This window comes from Echinops telfairi, unplaced genomic scaffold, assembly GCF_000313985.2.
Source record: "Echinops telfairi isolate 266 unplaced genomic scaffold, ASM31398v2 ScPeMD7_9;HRSCAF=40, whole genome shotgun sequence".
In the NCBI taxonomy this organism is placed as follows: Eukaryota; Metazoa; Chordata; class Mammalia; order Afrosoricida; family Tenrecidae; genus Echinops; species Echinops telfairi.
The window spans coordinates 19,389,590-19,408,403 of NW_022103906.1; the positions used below are offsets into that span (position 1 = coordinate 19,389,590).

Sequence of the window (18,814 nt, forward strand, 5' to 3'; positions counted from 1 at the left end):
GGAGGATTAAGATATTCTATGTATAGCAAAGACGAAATTCTCATGTCTGAGCTTTCTCTCTTGAATTCCCCTTTGATTAGCTTCTGTAATATTTAACTTCATGCCATGCCATAATTATTTAATAAAAGGTAAATATAAATTATATTTCACTAGGGAAATGACCTTTTACCTTAATGTTATGTTACTAAAGAAAGACATAGGTAAACAGAGCCTATAGATTGAAGTGTAATTTTAATTTACTCTGTTTTTTGCCTTGCCAGACTTTCTCTGTGTACCTGTCAGCCAAAGGGTTGGCAGAACTTCACAGCATCCCCACACTCCATGTGGTAGAAGAGGTTGTAAATTTTACACTGATGATGGTGGTTAATGAGTTGGTTGGCCCTTAGAGACCGCCTGGGTGTTGGTCTTGGGCACTTCCTTAGCTAATTGAGGTTTACTTGGCTCACACCAGCCCTAAGAAGTCAAAGAACCTTCAGGGTGGCGGGGACGACTGGTGGGGAAGGAGGAGCTGGGATTCAAGATGTAGCTGAAGCTCTAGGAGGCAAAAGCAACTGCTTAGTTTGGAACCCAAGTAAAAGTCGTTAAACTCTTGTTCTTGTAAAAGCTGAATGCTTGCAGGTGGGGGTGGAGGGGCGTGGGTGGGTTGGCTTTGACCAACCAGAACCTGAGTGTTTTTCACTTCATGATTTCTACTTCCAAAATGCTCTTGATCAAATGAAATAGCGTGCGTGAGTCTGCACACATGAGCAATCTCATCCTGGACCATGTAGGCGACCGGCGTGTGTGCTAGGATCATCTTTTTCATTGGGAATGATACACACATAACACATCCCACCATTTATGCCAACAAAGACTGAGATGGACATGCCAGCTGTAAGTAACATGAAAATTAGATAATTGGGCCCAATCTATTCATTCAGTGACCACTACGGGCTGCTCGGGGGAAATGTAAGAAAAATCAGACTTTACCCAAGTGCCCTGGTGAGTTTCAAAACAATAGCAGAGAAATTAGTACAAATGTGCAGTATGTTCTACTAGAGAGAAGCCCTTTACACCCTACCCCTGTGTCCTGATGGGAGCTCAGCTCTGGGAGGGGTAGGGCAGGAAGAAGGTTCTCGGCCAGGAGGCCCCTAGGGACCACTGTAGTGTTCTCCTGAGAGGGACAGAGCTCCTTCTCCGGACACTCCCTGAGCAAATCCATCAAAGACCTTCTGGAAGAGTAAGGGGTGGGAGGAGAAATAGCTATTTCATCTTCTGGGATATTCCTTTAATTTGTAGCCAACATATGATCAATATACTGATATCTATAATTTCAGTTTTCTCCATATAAGTCAATCAGCACTTTGAATAATGAAATGATGTGTGTGTGTGTGTGTCTTTGGAGGGGGGTGGAGGGAGATAAGGCTATGACCGATTTAGAGTATTTTTGTCTCCCAGTGCGTTCACCCTGCAGCACAGGGCAGCTGTTTGTGTTTGCTGATTGGTACCAAATGGGGCCTCTCTTGCTCTCAGTGTCTGGGGACTTCAGGCAACGCAGGGGGCTTCCCTCCAACTCTGCCCTGGAGGCAGCGCGGGGAGGAGGAAGGGGTCAGAGGAGACCTAGGGTGTTGTAGCCAAGTCTCAGCACCTCCTTTGTCTCCATCAGTTCCAGCCCAGTCGGAGGCTACAGAGGGGGAGCCTTCTGCTCAGATGGATCACTGGCATATTTTGCTGGGGGCTTACAACAGCCTCTGTAACTCCACAGCAGCTGAGCTAAAACTCAGCCCTGGGAGTTATAGAAAAGGCAGGGCACTGACTCCCTCTTCAACACCTGGAATTGTATCCAAAGTGACATAGGCTTGCATGACCCATGACATAGGGTTGCAATCAGGGTTAAATGAACTCATACAAAGTGCTCGGCACAGTGCCTGTAACATAGTAAACCCTCCACACATTGTAATAATAGTAATAAAGATTATGTGATTGAATATTACCACTATATTAAAAAACCCTGCTCTTATTAAGGAAAAACACTTCAGATCTTGCTGGCTTTATAATGCTAAGGGGGGTGGGGTGAAGTTTACTTGATTTCAATTAAACCCAAACGCTTCCTAAAATGTGCTTCTTCATAAAATGGTAATGGGGCTACAAGTGTTTAATCTGCCCCTGACCCTGCAATAGATCTGAAGATATTTTCAAGAAAACCTAACAATGAGAGAAAGCTGGTGTTGATGCGAGAAACGCAGCTGGTGCGGTTAGTTGCGCCGGTGTGCACAGGGAGCCGTGTGGGAGTGGGGCGCACGTTCCCAGGCCGGCAAGCACTGGCGGAGAATGGACCCGGAGCCTGTACAGCCTCCGGACAGAGACTCCCACACACCTGGGGTAAGAGCAGGAGACACGGCCGCAACAACGTGGTCTTCCAAGGAACAGCGCATGCTCAGCACTTCTACAGCCAAAGAACTTGTCTGGCTCTCAGAGAGATCGATATGCTCTTATTTCTGTCTTTTATTCCAGATAGTCTTCAACCCTCATTTTAACTCAAAAATTGCCAGTAGATGTAACCTGACTACTAGAGAATTGAATCAGCAAAGAACACTAGAGTGGAAAGGCTGTGGTATTCCAGGACTGGGAGTCAGGAGAGAAAACAGTTCAATGTAGTTCTGACACTCTATTTAATATGATGTTAAAGCCTAAGGTAAATATAAAGTTCTTAAAAGATACGGAGCAGAGAAAATCTAATAATAGTTATATTAGTTCAGAATAATGGACTGTTAACAAAAATGTAAAAGTAGAAAGAAGAAAGAGAGAAACTAAAAAAAAAAAATAAGAAAGTGTTCTTATCTATTGAGGGACCCAACAGAGGCAAAGAATTAGAAAAGAATAAAGTGTGTTTAGAGAAATGTAAAGGTCCTGTTTACAAATCTTCCACATCATTGGAAAAATATATCTCTATATACATTTTTGAAACTGTATAGGGGAAAGTGAAAAGACAAATGTCTTCTTATTTTATACTATCAAAAATAAATAAAGTGCTTTAAATGTGAACAAAAAGATAAATGGAATAATGTATGTAAAGCAGTACACATGGAACATAGACAAGACTAATAGTTATAGATTAATTCACACCCACAAATAAATAAATAAACTGTGTGCTGACCACTTTTTCTGAACCCCATGCAGTGAACTAGAATAAACTACTAATAGTTTAGTAGATAACCACCTAGACAGTTTGGAACTGAAGATGGAAACCAGAAATAGAAAATTACAAAAGAGAGACAGAGAATCATAGGAAGTGAAATGTTTTTTTCCATGTAAAAAATAGGCAGAATCTTATGCACAACATCTTATGAAAATCTCAATTAAATGGATGGTTTTTCTAGAAACACTACAAATGAGGTTGAAAAATCAGGCATGAATTCAAGGTTTCTGGTTAGCAATCAGATGGGTGATTGCCCATTTTCACGGAGAATCACATAGATTTGGGTAATCTTGAGTGGGAGGAGTTTATGGGACTTTGAAGTGGAAATTCCCAGGCTGTATCTTGGGCAAGCCATCTGGGCTAGCAGGTTTGTGATGGTCAGCATGCTGCATAGCATGGAAATCATGGGGCATTCATCGTGTAAGGAGAGTGTACAGCAGAGTAGAAGACTGATGTGGTCATCATCTTGGGAAGCATCAGCATGTACCAGACAGACAGAGGAAGACCAGTTCTCAAAGGGGGCTGAGATGGCCAGAGAGGTGGGAGTACAGCAGCACAGTGTGATTATACAGGAAGATCCAGGGGTGGGGATATTGCCACCAAGAGAGAATGTGAGCAATGTGAAAAACTTATTTTAGGGTAAGAACAACAAAATCACTTTGGTTTGGTTAAAACGCTTCTAATGATCTGACTAGAGAGAGCATTTGAACTGTAATTCTCTCCAATGTGAATAAACAGAATACCAGTGCTAAGTCAGTTTTATAGAGTAGGGGATAGAACAGAAAGCCTCGCAATTTCTTTTTCAAACTCGGCACAAAACAAAAATCAAATAGTAGTTGAACAAAACCATGCATACCACCCCAATTGTTAATATGGCCCCCAGTCCCTAACAACAACATCACCACCAGGAACCATGATAACTGATGCTTGTTGAGCACTTCTTTTCTTAGGAATTTCACTGATGTAATCTTCATGCCAGTATTGTAAGAAAGTATTAATAAATTTAATTCAGAAATATACTAAGAAAAATATTTATCACATCCATAAATAGACATTTAATTGTGAAAGCTTGGGGTGTTTATGAGAAAGCACAAAAATCAATTGGACAAAGGAGAAAGTTAATATGATTGTAATTCTAAAACTCCAGCAAGTCTTGATTAAAAAAAACAAAACTCTTGTAACATGATATATCTCAAATGTAACATGATATATCTCAACTACATTTGGTAGTTGTGTTAGTCGGTAAACTAGGGAAACAAATCCACAGAAACTCATATATGTTTCAGAAAGAGTTTTATATAAAGGGTAAGTGTACATTAAGAAAGCATCCCAACCCAGTGCTATCCAAGCCCATAAGTCCATCATTAGCCCAATGTCCACACCAATCCACAAAGTCCTCCTCCATCTCACAAAACACACACTGTGATGCCGACTGCAGGAGGAAAGCCGAATCAGTGAATGTGTAAGCATCTCAGCCTTGCCAGGATCTCCACACGGCTGCTCCAGCACCCAGGGCTGCATTGGGGTAGGTACATGTGGCTTCTCCTCAGGGATGTCTTGCAGGAAGTGAGCCTTGCCAACCAAAGCAGGGAACTGGCTAAGGCAGCTGCGCCCTGGTGTGACCATCAGAGAGCAAGAGACCCGAGAACTAGAAAGGTGAGACTTGCTGAGCCATTTATCTCTCCAACCTTCAATTAATCCCACATGTGTTATTGGCCAGGTTGGCACAACATACCTTAACTATCTCAGTAGTGAATGTAGTAACATTTGGTAGTGAATGTGGTAACATCTAAAAATCACGGCACCTATTATCATTCTTATTTGGAGAAATTCTTTGGGAAGTTGAGATGAAGAGAATTAGAGGTACATCTATTAAACGGAGCAAAAACGGATCATTATGTGTTGATGATATGAATGTATGAGCCCAAGAGAATGAATCAAAAAGTAATCATGTCTGTCATAGGTTTGGATACACTATAACACAGATGAAATAACCACTCAGTAAGACAATAAAATCGGGGTTTTGGTGCTGTGAACTGTGCTAGGAGCTGATTGTGAGAGCACTTGTCATAACTTCCTTGTACAAAGGTCCACCTTTCACCTGCTAGTACCCAAGGGAAGGCACCGTGGCTGAGGGAGCCTCATCTTAGCTCTCAAAGCGACATCCTTGCTTTTTAGGACTCTAAAGAGACCTTTGGTAGCAGATTTGCCTGGTGCGACCCATCGCTGGTTTTCTTGACTGCTGCTTCCATGGGTGTTGATGACATTCTTGACAACTTCAATCTTTTCTCTTTTTACCATGACCTGGCCTATTGGTCTAGTTGTGTGGATTTTTGTTTTCTTTACATGAAGGTGTAATCCATGTTGAAGGCTGTAGTCTCTGGTCTTTATCAGTAAGTGCTTCAAGTTTTCTTGACTTTCAGAAAGGAAGGTTGTAAAATCTGCATATAGCAGGATTTTACCGAGTCTTCTTCTAATCCTGATGCCATATTCTTCTTCATATAGTCCAGCCTCTTGGGTTATTTGCTCAGTCTACCATTGAATAAGTATGGGGAAAGGATACAACTTACACCTAACTTCACAAAGGAACCCCTTATTCTGTTCTAGAAAAACAGCCTCATGGTCTGTGTGCAGCTTCAGCATGAACATGCTAGAATGTTCCGGAATTTTCATTCTTCACAAAATGATCCATAATTGATTATCATCCACATGGTTGAGTGTATTTTTATTTGCATGGTCAATAAAGCACAAGTCAACGTCTTTCTATTAATCTTTGATCCCAGCCAAGATCGATCTGACATTAGCAACAGCATCCCTGGTTCTATATCCATATAGAGATCTGTATGTCACATAGATGCGTGTATCTATAGATGCCAGTTTAGAAGTCACTTGTTTATAAGGACACACTAGGATATGATAGTTCAATATAGATGACAAAGTGTTAAAAATCTCAATGTATAATGTTCTTTTTATAAGAAAAAAAATTCTGGAAAAATATGCAGAAAGTATTAATATTACATGCCCAACATTAGGAAACCATTTAAGCAAATTATAGGAGGTGTAGAGAAAAATATGCAGCAATTTTAAGTAACGTTAGGAAAGAATATTTAATAATGTAGAGGAAATTTAATGATATATTGCAAATGGATAACAAGCAGTTTCAACAATAGTCTGACTTGCATGCAAGTCGTTTTTAATATGTGGGAGTGCCACAAAGTTCATGGGAAATTTCCATTACCTTTCATTTTCGTTTTTTTTACAAACTTATTGAAGTCTCCTCACCTGTGCATACATTTAAGTTTGAAATGATAAAAGAAAAAAAAGTTGACTTAGCTTATCTCTAAAGTAGTAGGGTTATAGATGGTTTATTTGTATAGTTTTACAATTACTTAACAAAAAGTATCATCTTTAGAGTTAGAGCAATAGCAACAACTCTGCAGCAGGCATATTTCCCAAGAAGGAAGATGCCAAGGAAATGCACACTCTTGTGTTCATTGCTGCCCGGGGAGAGTAATGCATGACTTTGATTTTATTCTGTGTTTTTAAAATCTTTTTTAATAGAATTGTGTGTTAATCATAAAACCAGGTTTAAAACAACAAACTTTCAAAAACGGAGAATAAGGAGAAGGAAAAAGAATAAAGGGATCAGTGTAAGAAGCACTTTAGAATAGTAGAAGTGCTGCATTAATCCGTCCATCCAGTCATGCATTCGCTCATTTTGCACTTGCTGACACAAAATGTTTACCATGTCGCTGGCATGGTCTTGTGCAATGGGAGCATATTGGAGGAGCAACAAAAGGGTGATTTTGTGTCTATAGAGCTTGTAGTGTAGGGGAGGAGCCTGATATAAGCACATGTTTATCTTATCTAAATATAATTGCAAACGGTGGAACATGTTAAGCATCAGGTCAGAGTTTCATAAAAATAAATTCATAAATGTATTGTATATGTATATTACAGGTAAATATTTGAGATACTAATTATGAAGAAGACATTCAAGAGAGGAATTGATAGATGACAGACACACACTTGGGAAAGAGAAGGGAGATAGGAGAGAGGGGAGATAAATATGAAATTAGATTGTTGGCATTCATAAGGAATTGGGATATGGCTGATTGCATTCATATCTCTGATTATTTAAGAATGAGAAAATTATAAGTGTACATACATAAAAAATGGTAACACTAATCACAGTTTCTGAAAATTTTGCCATGCTAGTCTATTGGATACTATAAACATTACTATAAATTTTCAACTTTTGTTTGCATTAACCAAGATGATTGCATCCATTAATTGCATTAACAGTTGATTGCGTCCATTATGTGTCAGTTGCCAGACAGGTGGTATCAGGCGCTTTCCATTACCTGTGGGATGTTAATTAGACGATTTACGTTATGGTCAGGATACATACTCAAAATAAGACTTTACTTTTTCAGCATTAAATGAACCCACCATAGATTACGGCTTTCAAAGGCTGCAGAAAGTCATCCCAAGGCATCCTGGAGACCCTGAGAGGTTAGCCAAGGTAAACTGCTTTGAGAATTTTACACATGAAAAGGTTTCTGTAGGATGTTGGCAAACTTAGACAAATCCAGTCATTTACCTGCCTTTAAAATGAATTGGGCTTTGAAGTTTAGACCTTAAGTCTCTTGGAATTTTTCTAGCTTTAGATACAAGAGGAGTACAACATCTCTACTAATTATGAGCTATATTATGATTCAATCTCTGCAGAAATCTATAATCTGAAATCGAGCTCTCCAAAACAAGTATACTATAAGAATATTTTGCTTATAAAACATTGCTAGCTTTTTGAAAATAGGTAATTGTATAATTGGTTCAACGTGTAAGTTCTCACTCCATCACACTGAAGTATGGCTTTTTCTACTTATGATGGCAGTAAAACACTAACCCCCAATCTAGTATTTAATGATTACTTATTATGCCCACAGGCATTTAACAGAACGAAAAACACCACCATCTACAATTTCTATCAAATACATCACTTTTAAATGAACTTGCTTGTGAAAATTGCATGATGAGTCTGACTCATTATTTTGCCTTTTTCCTAACTTAAAAAAATATATCAAGGCATTAGTTGTTATTCAAACCAAACCAAACTCACTGCCATTGGGTCAATGCTGACTCACAGTGGCGCTAAAGGACAGGGCAGAACTGCCCCTGTGGGTGTCTGAGACTGTACCTCTCTATGGGAGTAGAAAGCCCCTTTTTTCTCCCATGGAGCAGCTTGTGGTTTCAAACTGCTGACCTTGCAGTGAGCTCAATGTGTAACCACTGTGCAACTAGGGCTCCTAGTTGTCATTCAGTTAATGAGAAATGATTGAAACTTAAATGCCATTTGTAGCTTTGTTTTAAACACACAAATGAGAAGCCACTGTGTCCTGTTTTCTATACTGTGAGGGAAATTCAAATACCACAGTTGATTCAACATCACACCTTTATTTGCCTCTTGGAAAAATCCCCAGCCCCACCATGATATTAGATGATATTTGGAAAGTAGGTTAATAGCAATTTAAAAGGTTGTAAAAAACAGGAGGAGGAAAACACAAAATGAGAGGAAAGGGATTACTGATTACTAATTCTCCCCAGTTAAAACGAACAGGGAGAAATATTATTGAAAGAATTCATCTTTATTAGAATAAAATTTTACAGAATGCATTGCCAAGATAATTTCAGGACTCTGGACAGCACCTTGGCATGCAGCTAGACTCAGGTCAATCAATCATTTAAAACATATTTGGCTAATTTGGCTAATTAGAGCACTAGTGTTTTTGCTTTTGTTTTAATAGAATTGTCTGAAAGCATTTAAAAAATAGGATTTCCATGACATTTTTAATGGTAACTAACTCTATCAATTGTGTTGATTCTTTTGTTTGTTTGTTTGTTTCAGTAGTACAATCATTTATGGAACGATTTCATAGAAGTTAATTGCATGTAGATACATATTTATGGAGGGATTAATATATAGGATTGTATTCTTTCAACCCATATAGACAACTTCTTGACTAATGGCTTACAATTTAGGGGCTGGGGGGATGTGTAGGCGGTTCCCTTTGTTTTGCCATTTCAATATTGACCCTTTGATGATAGCCCACCCTTCCTCTTCTTTACCAGGAAATGCTGCTGAAAAGAGCTGCCGATCTAGTGGAAGCCCTCTATGGCACACCACACAATAACCAGGTTAGAGCCTTACATTCTGTGCACTGTCGAGCTTGACAATTCACTCTGGTAAAACACTCCTCTCCACTTGCCATTTCACAGGACATCATTCTGAAACGAGCCGCAGACATTGCTGAAGCCCTCTACAGCGTCCCCAGGAATCCCAGCCAGATCCCCGCTCTCTCCAGCTCTCCGGCTCACAGCGGCATGATGGGGATCAATTCTTATGGCAGCCAGCTTGGGGTCAGCATCTCAGAGTCAACCCAGGGAAATAATCAAGGTATGGCCTTTCTTGGATTCAAAGTCTAAACACCATAGACGTTTACTCTGCTGGAGTGGAAGTTCAAGTTCAGGGTGGAGTCAGGCACTGTGAAAAAGAATGTGTCTGCAGTTAAGAAATATAGTCATCTATGGGATTTTCTCAATATCGTAGATGGTATCTTGTTTGAGTATGAGCTTTACATTAGACCTCTTTACCTGGAAATCCCTAAGGACAAGATTTAGAAAGGGGAAGACTTGCTGAAGGGGAGCCCTGGTGCTGCAGTGGTCAACCACTGGGCTTCTGTCTGCCTGGTCAGCAGTTTGAAACCACCAGGAGGACCATGGGAGAGACTGGGCTTCCTACTCCCCCAAACAGCTACAGCAGGGGTTCTCAGCCATCCTCATGCCACCACCCTTTCTTACACTTCCTCCTGTTGGGGTGACCCCCAACCATAACATTATTTTTGTTGCTACTTCATAACTGCAATTTTGCTACTGTTGTGACTTGGGAGACCTCTGTGAAAGGGCCGTTCAACCCCCAAAGGGGTTGTGACCCCCAGGTTGAGAACCACTGAGTTACAGTCTCAGAAACTCACCGGGGTCACTATTAGTCCGCATTGACTTGATGGCACTGAGCAGGCTTATTGAGAGTAGGTTTAGAAGCATCCAGTGAATAAAATTTCTATCTCTGCTCTTGTGATAACCAGATTGAATAATGCAGCAAGGATGAGTTATTGCCGTTTTCATTTATTATACCCAACTCTCTCATCCTGGTAACCGATGGTGAAAAGCTTGGTTTTATTCCACAAATTCCAATGTTGGGTTATATCATTTATAAATCTATAGCAACAAAGATATATGGGGAAGGATGCTTTTATATGTAAAATAGATAGTGTTAAGACTATTTCATTGAGGCCAATTTATTCTTAAGGTGCCGCCCTAAATTGAACATAAAAGCAGGTTTTGAAAGACATAAATGTTCCTGATAATATCCTAAGTCTCGGCATATTTTGAAATATACTTTTATCAGAGCACTAGATGAAAGGACGCTATGTTTTGTTTCATTTGGAAAACACTAGGTCAAGAAAGCAAAGTTGGGTTATGTGTCCCTAGGCCCTTTAAGTGTGAGTCTGCAAAAAGCTGCTGCCGGAAACGGCACTGGCCAAGCTTGATTCGACTTCGGAATGCCCCTCCCAAGGATGCCAACGAGCCCCCGCAAGAGTCGAGTGCTACATGAAATGCGACTTGGGAGCTCCCATCCACAATGCATGGCTCACTCGTCCCTTGGTGTGAGACGGGAATGTGGAAAGAAAGAGCAAAGAGGAAATCTCAGGGACCCAGCCTTAAGGGAGGTGGGAAAGAGAGAGGAAGGTATACCACTCAACGGCAACCTTCAGTTGATTGGGACGCACAGTGACCCAATGGGACAGAGTAGAGCTGCCCCGTAGGGTTCCCAAGGCTGCGTGTAAATCTTTATGCAACTAGACTGGCATTGCTTTCTCCCATGGAGCCGAAGATGGGTTCAAACTGCCAACCTTTGGGTTGGCAGCCCAGTACTTGAGCACTAGAGCATCAAGGATTGAGGAAGAAATTAAAAGAGGCTAAAAACAAAGCGTCTGCTTTCCACCACTGTCCAAGGACATCTCGGTGCTATTCTATTGTCTGGGGCTGTCCTGGGCCTGTTCTAGCCACACACCTGCTCCACATTTGCAGGTTGATTTACATACGTTTTCTTTGGTTGTCAAGGATACATTCGCAACACAAGCAGCATCTCTCCTCGGGGATACTCTTCCAGCTCCACACCTCAGCAGTCTAATTACAGTACCTCCAGTAACAGTATGAATGGCTACAGCAACGTCCCCATGGCCAACCTGGGCGTTCCAGGGTCACCAGGCTTTCTCAACGGCTCACCCACAGGCTCCCCTTATGGAAGTAAGTGCCGTTTCCATTGAATGGCTTTCTAGCTCTGCGGGCCTCTGGCTTTTATATTCGACCTTCTTGGGGGAAAGGTGGATTCCCTGATCTTTGCAGCTCATTGATGAGGAGCCCACTGGCCCGATGATAAGCTTACCCTGACTTTTGTTGCTTTTTCTTAGCTGGGCTTTGGCTCCTTTGGCTTCTCCAAGCTTTCTGGGGGAAAGAACAGGAATGAAACTGCCCACCCATTTACAACGAGATTATGTGGTGTGGGAGGTTGGGAACAAGTGGTTAAGGTCCTGATTCAGGCCCACTTTTTCATTAGGTGTTTTCATAGGTGATATTTTATTCCATCATTAGCAGAACTTCCTGCGGTTAGTAATATCCTCTCCATTGCATACGTGCACAGACGTCCGCTGACTTGTGCAAGCTCACCCAGGTAGAAGAAAGCAGGCCTGTGCCGTGGCTGGAGGATGCACGCCTTCAGGTTATTGTGCACGACACTGCCTGACGCCTTCTAACTTTGTCTCATGGCTCTGCCCTCCCTTAGGTACGTCCTGAGAGTTGGGAGTTCACTGCTTCTGATAAGGCAATAGACTGAGACACCACCTCTGATCTTAACCTCTGGTCTAGCAGCAATTTAGATACTCTGGGAAGAGGTGAAAACTCTCCAGGTTGCTTTCGGGGCTAACTCAGGGAACTTACAAAAGGGTCCCAGGGCCTGAGAGCATCTGAGTGTTTTCCAAACCCACTTAGGGAAGCCTTCAGGTCACGGGAGAACTTGACAAGGAGAACCTGCAATGATTGTGGAGAAAGTTCTTGAAATGTTGGGTCTGCCAGCAAGGTTCTGCAGCACGCTCCCTTTCCCCCAGAGGGGTTCCTTTCTGCCCAGAGCTTTGGGAGCACGAGGACAGCACACAGCCGTGTCCACCAGCGCTCTGGCCGCAACATACGTGGGCCTGGAGGCAGGGGCTCCCAGCCTAGGGGGTGCTGGCTCCCCAGGGCCCACAGGGATGAGTTATTTCTGGGTTATCTGTCTGATCCGTATTTCCAACGCTCTCCACCAAGTAACAGTGGGCAGCTGAGGGTATCTCTCCACACCCAAACTACCGCGGGTTGCTGAAGCTGCATGACTTCGGCATTGTGCCCAGTCACATGGCCCCGACTGACTTAGCTCAGATGGACTCAGGAAAACAAATAATTGGTTTATTTGTTTGTTTACTTATTTGTTTTTACCTTCTCTTGTTCTACAAGTTATTCTTTCTTCTTTTTCCCCTGTGGGGGGTGGGGCAGGGGTGGGGCAGATCTAGGCAAAGAGCACAAAAGTATACTATAGGAAAGAAGTAACTGAAAAGAAAGAAAGAAAAACATGGTTAGATAAATTCTAAGGCAAGTATGGAAGAGGTGCAGTCTATCCAAGAAAGCCCCTGATTTAGTTCTGAGCTTAGGAGATGCTAAAGCAAAGAAGAAGAAATATACTGTATCATGTGTGTACACACACACATATATACACATACATATATACACTCACATATACATACGTAAAGATGTATATTTACATACACACATATATACAGTCTTAGGTTCATATGTTATTATCATTATTATTTAAGTAGCTTAGGAGAACACTGTTTATGTTGTTGAGTCCTTGTTAAGATTTCTCTACGAAATCTCACCGAGAAGACAAGGCATGTGGTGACGTTACAAAATCTCCAACCCCTAATAAAGGATGAGACACTCAGTTCATAAATAATGTCACATTACAGCGATGATGGCAGGAGGAGGAGGTACTCTGGAATCACATTCCACTCTACAGTTTAAAAATCACATTCACATGTAGTCCAGTCAGAGCGACACAACTTGGTGGCATAGAAACATAATTATTATTCTAATAATTTTAATAAATAAGAGTTATTAAATAATGTATGTAAGAACTCATAGTCAATAAATGGTAAAAATGAAACTAGAGCATACATCATCAGATTCAGAATACTATGTTTTTTATGATAAGAGAGACCTAATATACTTACAAAATATTATTCGGTTGAACAATTTGAAATTTCTTCTCCCGGATAATTTTTTGATTGACAGAAACACCTATATATAAAACAGGAAGGTAAATATAAAACTAAAATTCAATGCACAGGAAGAAACCAGGTGCCAGTTCATACTCGCCTGGGTTTATCCCCAGGAAGACTTGTGTACGCATGTCTTTGGCTCAGTGGCTATGGAAGGTGCCTTCAGAAAAACACAACCCAATCAGAACAGTGGCTTCTGGGGCGATCTGTGGGAACACTTGAATGAAAGGCGAAGAGGCCAGTTCAGACTGTTAGGATAACTTCTGGGGACTCCAAAGGGGATACTTTTGGTCGATTTTCGGCAAGAGCACAAGATAAGCTGACAAGGGCTTATTGGAAAGGAGCTTTAAGCAAAGTGAACACTGCCTTGGTGAGCAATTGGCCCTGAGAGCTGCGCTGAGACATGTTTTGGGCATCGTGACAGCGCACCTGGTCATTCTGGGAGGCAGCAAGGGCTACCCAATGGGAATTTCATTGGGAAACCTTCTACTCCACAGCTCTGACCTGGCCTCTGCAGACTTCTCTTTGCTCAAAGAATATTTCGATGGGATATGATTGGATTCTTTGCCATTTTTAACACGGTGTAAATCGAGGAGCCCAGAATTCTCCAGGGACATGTTAGAGAGATGGACTCACCATTCTCCGAGGTGGACCGACCTAGTTGGGGCTACATCGGGAAGCAACTGCTTTCCATTTGGGATATTTTTGTTTAATCAACGTTTCTATGGGGAGCAATCATTTTAAAATTACCCTCATATATGTACTATATTGAACCACAGGACATTATTGTTTTGTCAATTAAAAATGCTCACCCTATTGTTTTGTCCATTACAAATGCTCATAAAGCGTGTAGTATATGGAGGCAATGAGAGAAAGAAAAAGATGCTTGCAAGGGTCCACTTGATTCCTTGGCAGGGACCGATCCTTCCTTTCCTGCTGCCACATTCCAGCAAGCGACAATTTCTGTCCACTCCCCTTCCCCAAATGAACTTCTGCAAGGAGAATAACAACACCCCAGCTCTTCAGATTGTTCATGAAAACAAGACCGCACATAGGAAGCAGGGGAGCAAAAGAGAGGCCCAACCGAGAAGGGAAACTGGCACAGAGAAATTTCTCCTTCTCCCTAATACTGGTGTGATCCTTTGCACCCCTGTTTTCTGAGGGAGAGTCTGAAGGAGTGGCAGGCTGGCACTGGGATTCCAAGCAGGGCATCCATTACAATAAAATCCCCTACTTAGAAAATACTGAATGCCCCATGGAGTTCATTACAGTAGTATCTGTCCTGTGGTTTTCTAACCAGCTAAGTCTTCAATTCTCTGGGAAAAAACACCCAAGGGAAAGGCTATTTTGTCAGTTCAGTTGCTTGTGTCTGAAAAGACAATTCTATGGGTTTTCATTTTTATTATTTAAAGTAGTCCGATGTGGCTGGACCAGGGAGACATTAAAGAGAAACCAAGCCAAGCCTTTCCGGCGAGTTTGGTTTGCCTTCCAGCCAAGGCTGGAGCATCAGAAACCTGCATCTTGACTGTTGTGCACTCACACGGCTTCGAAAATATCCAAACAGATGTTTTTTCAATTTTACATACAAACTTCGCTTCCTGGCGGTAGCAGTGTGTGCCAAGTTCCAGCTCGGTGCAAGTTTTTATGGCTGAATTCTAACCCCTTGGCAACAGGGGGTTATAATGAAATGCTGACAGACCCCTTAGCGTCGACAAATGCCATGGCTCGCTGAGAAGGAGGATGTGTGCCCTGTGGGCTCCAGCAAGCCAATCAGTGCTCCCAAGAAGAAAAGTGGTTTTTCTTGAACTCCCCGTGTTCACATAGATTTGGGGGCCTGGCATGCTTGCTTTGGCTTTGGCCTTCTTCCTCAGAGAGAGACAGAGAGCGCTGTTGGGAGAATGCCAGTTGTGGGTCGGTGGGATCAAGTGACCCAAAGTGGGGTACCCTGCTCTCCCCTGAGATAATCTAACCAAAGTCCCTGTAACACCACAAGGACCTCCACAGGGCAGAAGATCCACCAACCAGTCTGAAGTTAAATCAAACCAAACCCACCACCCAGTCAATTCTGACAGTCACCCTGCAGGACAGGGTAGAGCCGCCCTTGTGAGTTTCCGGGCCTAACCCTAGGAGACCACAAAACTCTTTCTTTCTCCCGAGGAGAAGCTGATGATTTGGGAAGGCTGACCTAGATAGTTAGCAGTGCAACGTGGAATCACCGTGACACCAGGGCTCCGTAGGTTGGTGAAGACACATACCTACCCACATGTGAGAATGCAACCTCTCCTCTGCGAATCCTACTTCCCTGACTGAGACTACGTCCTGGGCTTTCTCCACCGTTTACTGTTTCTAAAACGGCCTAGCCAGACCTCTTCTGTTGCCTAGCACTGAACAATTACTAGGGACAACTTGAAACGTAAGAAAATAACCTATGAAAGAAATCTGTCTCCTGCGGTAATCAACAACTTCTTATGATAGTTTCCTACCTTTCTATGATCTTTTCCTTTAGCAAAGAAAAAAGTCATTCACAATAGTAACATTCTCATTATAGGTAATGTGAAAGAGGTATGTGGGGTGGGGGTGGGGGGTAGGTGGGCGGGGGGGTAAAAGAAAAGAAAAATGACGCATTATCCCCATGCAGAGATTGTTAGCACTGAAAGCATAGCCCTCCGGTCACAGGGAGATACATTTTGAAAAGTGCGATGTCTGCACTGATGCACAAACGATGATATTCGGCCGTAAGATCAATGAGAGAGAAAGTGGAGGAAAAGTGACAGTTTCCCAAAGTTACAGATATGTCACCAGGCTTTAAAAAAACGATGCAGATTTACACCCTAAAACAGGGCATGGAGATGTTAGGTGTGATGTTTGCTGCCACCCCACCCCCACCCCCAGGATTAAAGGGGTTTCCAATGATTTGTTTTTGTAATGGAGTTGCTAATAGATAACTTTGTTTACAGACAGCAATGCCTTAAGTTAAGGAAGAGCCATAAATCACTCACAAAGACTATGAGGCTGCTGCAAAGGATTGTCTAGGATGATTCAGGGGTAGAATGAATTCTTACCTTCCGTGGATTCACCCAGCTGTTACGTTGCTATGATGCTGAACAGATTTCAGGGAAGCTTCCTGACTAAGAAGGACTAGAAAGAAAGACCTGACGATATGCTTCCAAAAATGTCCAACAAAACTCTAGGCATCGACAGAACTTGACCGATTGTAGTGGTTCGATCTGCCACAGAGACTGGATGCGACAGGTGCAGGCAGGGTTTTTTTTGGGGCAGTTAACCTACTGGGCGGCAGCTGACAACAGAGATTGTATTATTTCCTACCAAAGTAGCAAGACTCTCCATGTGTAAACATTAATAGCCATTATTGGTTTCTCCTGCCTTAATAGCAATACATGTCCATTGCATCGAATATTGAAATGATGGGCAAATAAAAAGATGAATTTAAGAATACTCCTAATCCTATCAGCTAGAGATACCACCATTAAAATTTAAGATGTATATCACAATATGTATCCTCTAGATTTTGATGTACATACCGTATGAACTCGAGTATAGTCCTAGTTTTTCAGCACATTTTTAATGCAGTTTTTGTGGTAAAATTAGGTGCTCGGCGGATATTCGGTTCAGCTTATACTCGAGTATATACGGTATGTGTAATGAAAGGGAGACTTGGATGGACACGTTGTCTTGTCATCTGCTTTCTTCACTTGTGGAACTAGATAGTCACTGTCATTAAGTAATCTTCTCCAACACTAGCTCTAACATTCGCCTAACATTCCATTGCATTGACTTCATCTCATTCATCCTGCTGCTGGCCATTTATTCCCTATTTTTTTTTTTTATCGTTATAAAACAGTACAAAAGTATCCTTAGATCTATTTCTTTTTGTATTCATGATTATCTCCTTGGGATTCATTTCTAGAAATCAAATTACTAGGTCAAATGATATACACATTTTCAGATACTTTGTATCCCTCAAGCCCCTCCAGAGAGATGAATTCTCCCCTCAGAAGAGGAAAAGTGTCTATTTCCCTGCCCTGATCATTTTTCTTAATCTTTACCAATTTGGTAAGTAGAAAAGAACATCGCATGACTGTTTTAATTAGCACGTTATTACTAATACATCTGAATGCTTCCCTATAGGCCTCTTAGCTATTTTCATTTCTACTTTTTATGACTTTCTTTCTCCTGTCCTTTGCCCATTTCTTTTTTGAATTAATTTGTAAGAATGTATTAGCTATGAAGGACATTCGTATTTTGTCTAAATCGGCCTTGCAAATGTTTTTCCCAATTTACCATTGGCATTTGCTTGTGTGTTACACAAGTGTTTCTGCTTCCCACTCTCTTTGGAAGCTCCATTCAATCTTCCGCATTAGATTTAGAAACTAGAAAGTATACAAAGTGTGTAAATTATATAACCTTTCTCATTTTCTAGCAGGAATTGATTTTTACCATTAACTCTTTCATCTACTTAGATTAATTTTGGCATTTAGCATGAGGAAGTGAGCTACATTTATTCTAGGTTATAAATAGCTTATTGTTCCGGGACATTTATTTCCCCACTAATTTGAAATGTCACCTTTATTATGTATTAATTCTCACATATGCCCAGCTCTGTTTCTGGACTCTGTTTTATTCTGAGGCTCTCTCTGCCTGTTTCTTTGCTACTGCGCTAGTACAACACTAACATCCCTATTCCAGGTTGTGTGTGTGTGAGTTTTACTCTCTGCTAAGATAAATAGCCCCTCTCACTACTTTAAGAAAACAGCTAACAGTGTTCTGACTTTAATGACATATTTGTTTCTTTGCCACAGGAATTATTTTGTCAAAGTACACACATTTCTTAAACATGTTAAAATTTGTATTACCATTGCCTTAAATTCTAAATTTAGTTGGGAATAATTTCATGCTTGTACAAAATTTTTTATAAAACTATTTTTAAATGGGCTTTCCCTCATCCCAGGAGTCTGTGGCAGATCTTTCCTTATTCTCCCTTTAACGGATCCTGTGTGTTTCTTGCTAAGCTTGGGGTGGTTCCTCTCCTGCCGAGACGCAGCCGTGTTGACTCAGTAAGCCCCACATCAGGATGGGACCTATTATCAGAAACCAATATTTGTAAAAATGATTCATGTGTGGGCTACACATGGGAATGAGAGTGTGCAAGTGGATGTCTCTCTACATGCCTAACCAACGATGT

General features: G+C 41.5%; 1 protein-coding gene across 1 annotated transcript in view; it reads left to right on the forward strand.

The window, feature by feature from the left end:
- Positions 1-18,814, forward strand: part of EBF2 (EBF transcription factor 2) — a 217,922-nt gene that overhangs the window by 190,334 nt on the left and 8,774 nt on the right. Inside the window, exons 13-16 of the mRNA XM_013005913.2 lie at positions 7,615-7,703; positions 9,311-9,376; positions 9,458-9,635; positions 11,363-11,548. Coding sequence (XP_012861367.1) covers positions 7,615-7,703; positions 9,311-9,376; positions 9,458-9,635; positions 11,363-11,548 — 519 coding nt within the window. The remainder of the gene's footprint in view (positions 1-7,614; positions 7,704-9,310; positions 9,377-9,457; positions 9,636-11,362; positions 11,549-18,814) is intronic.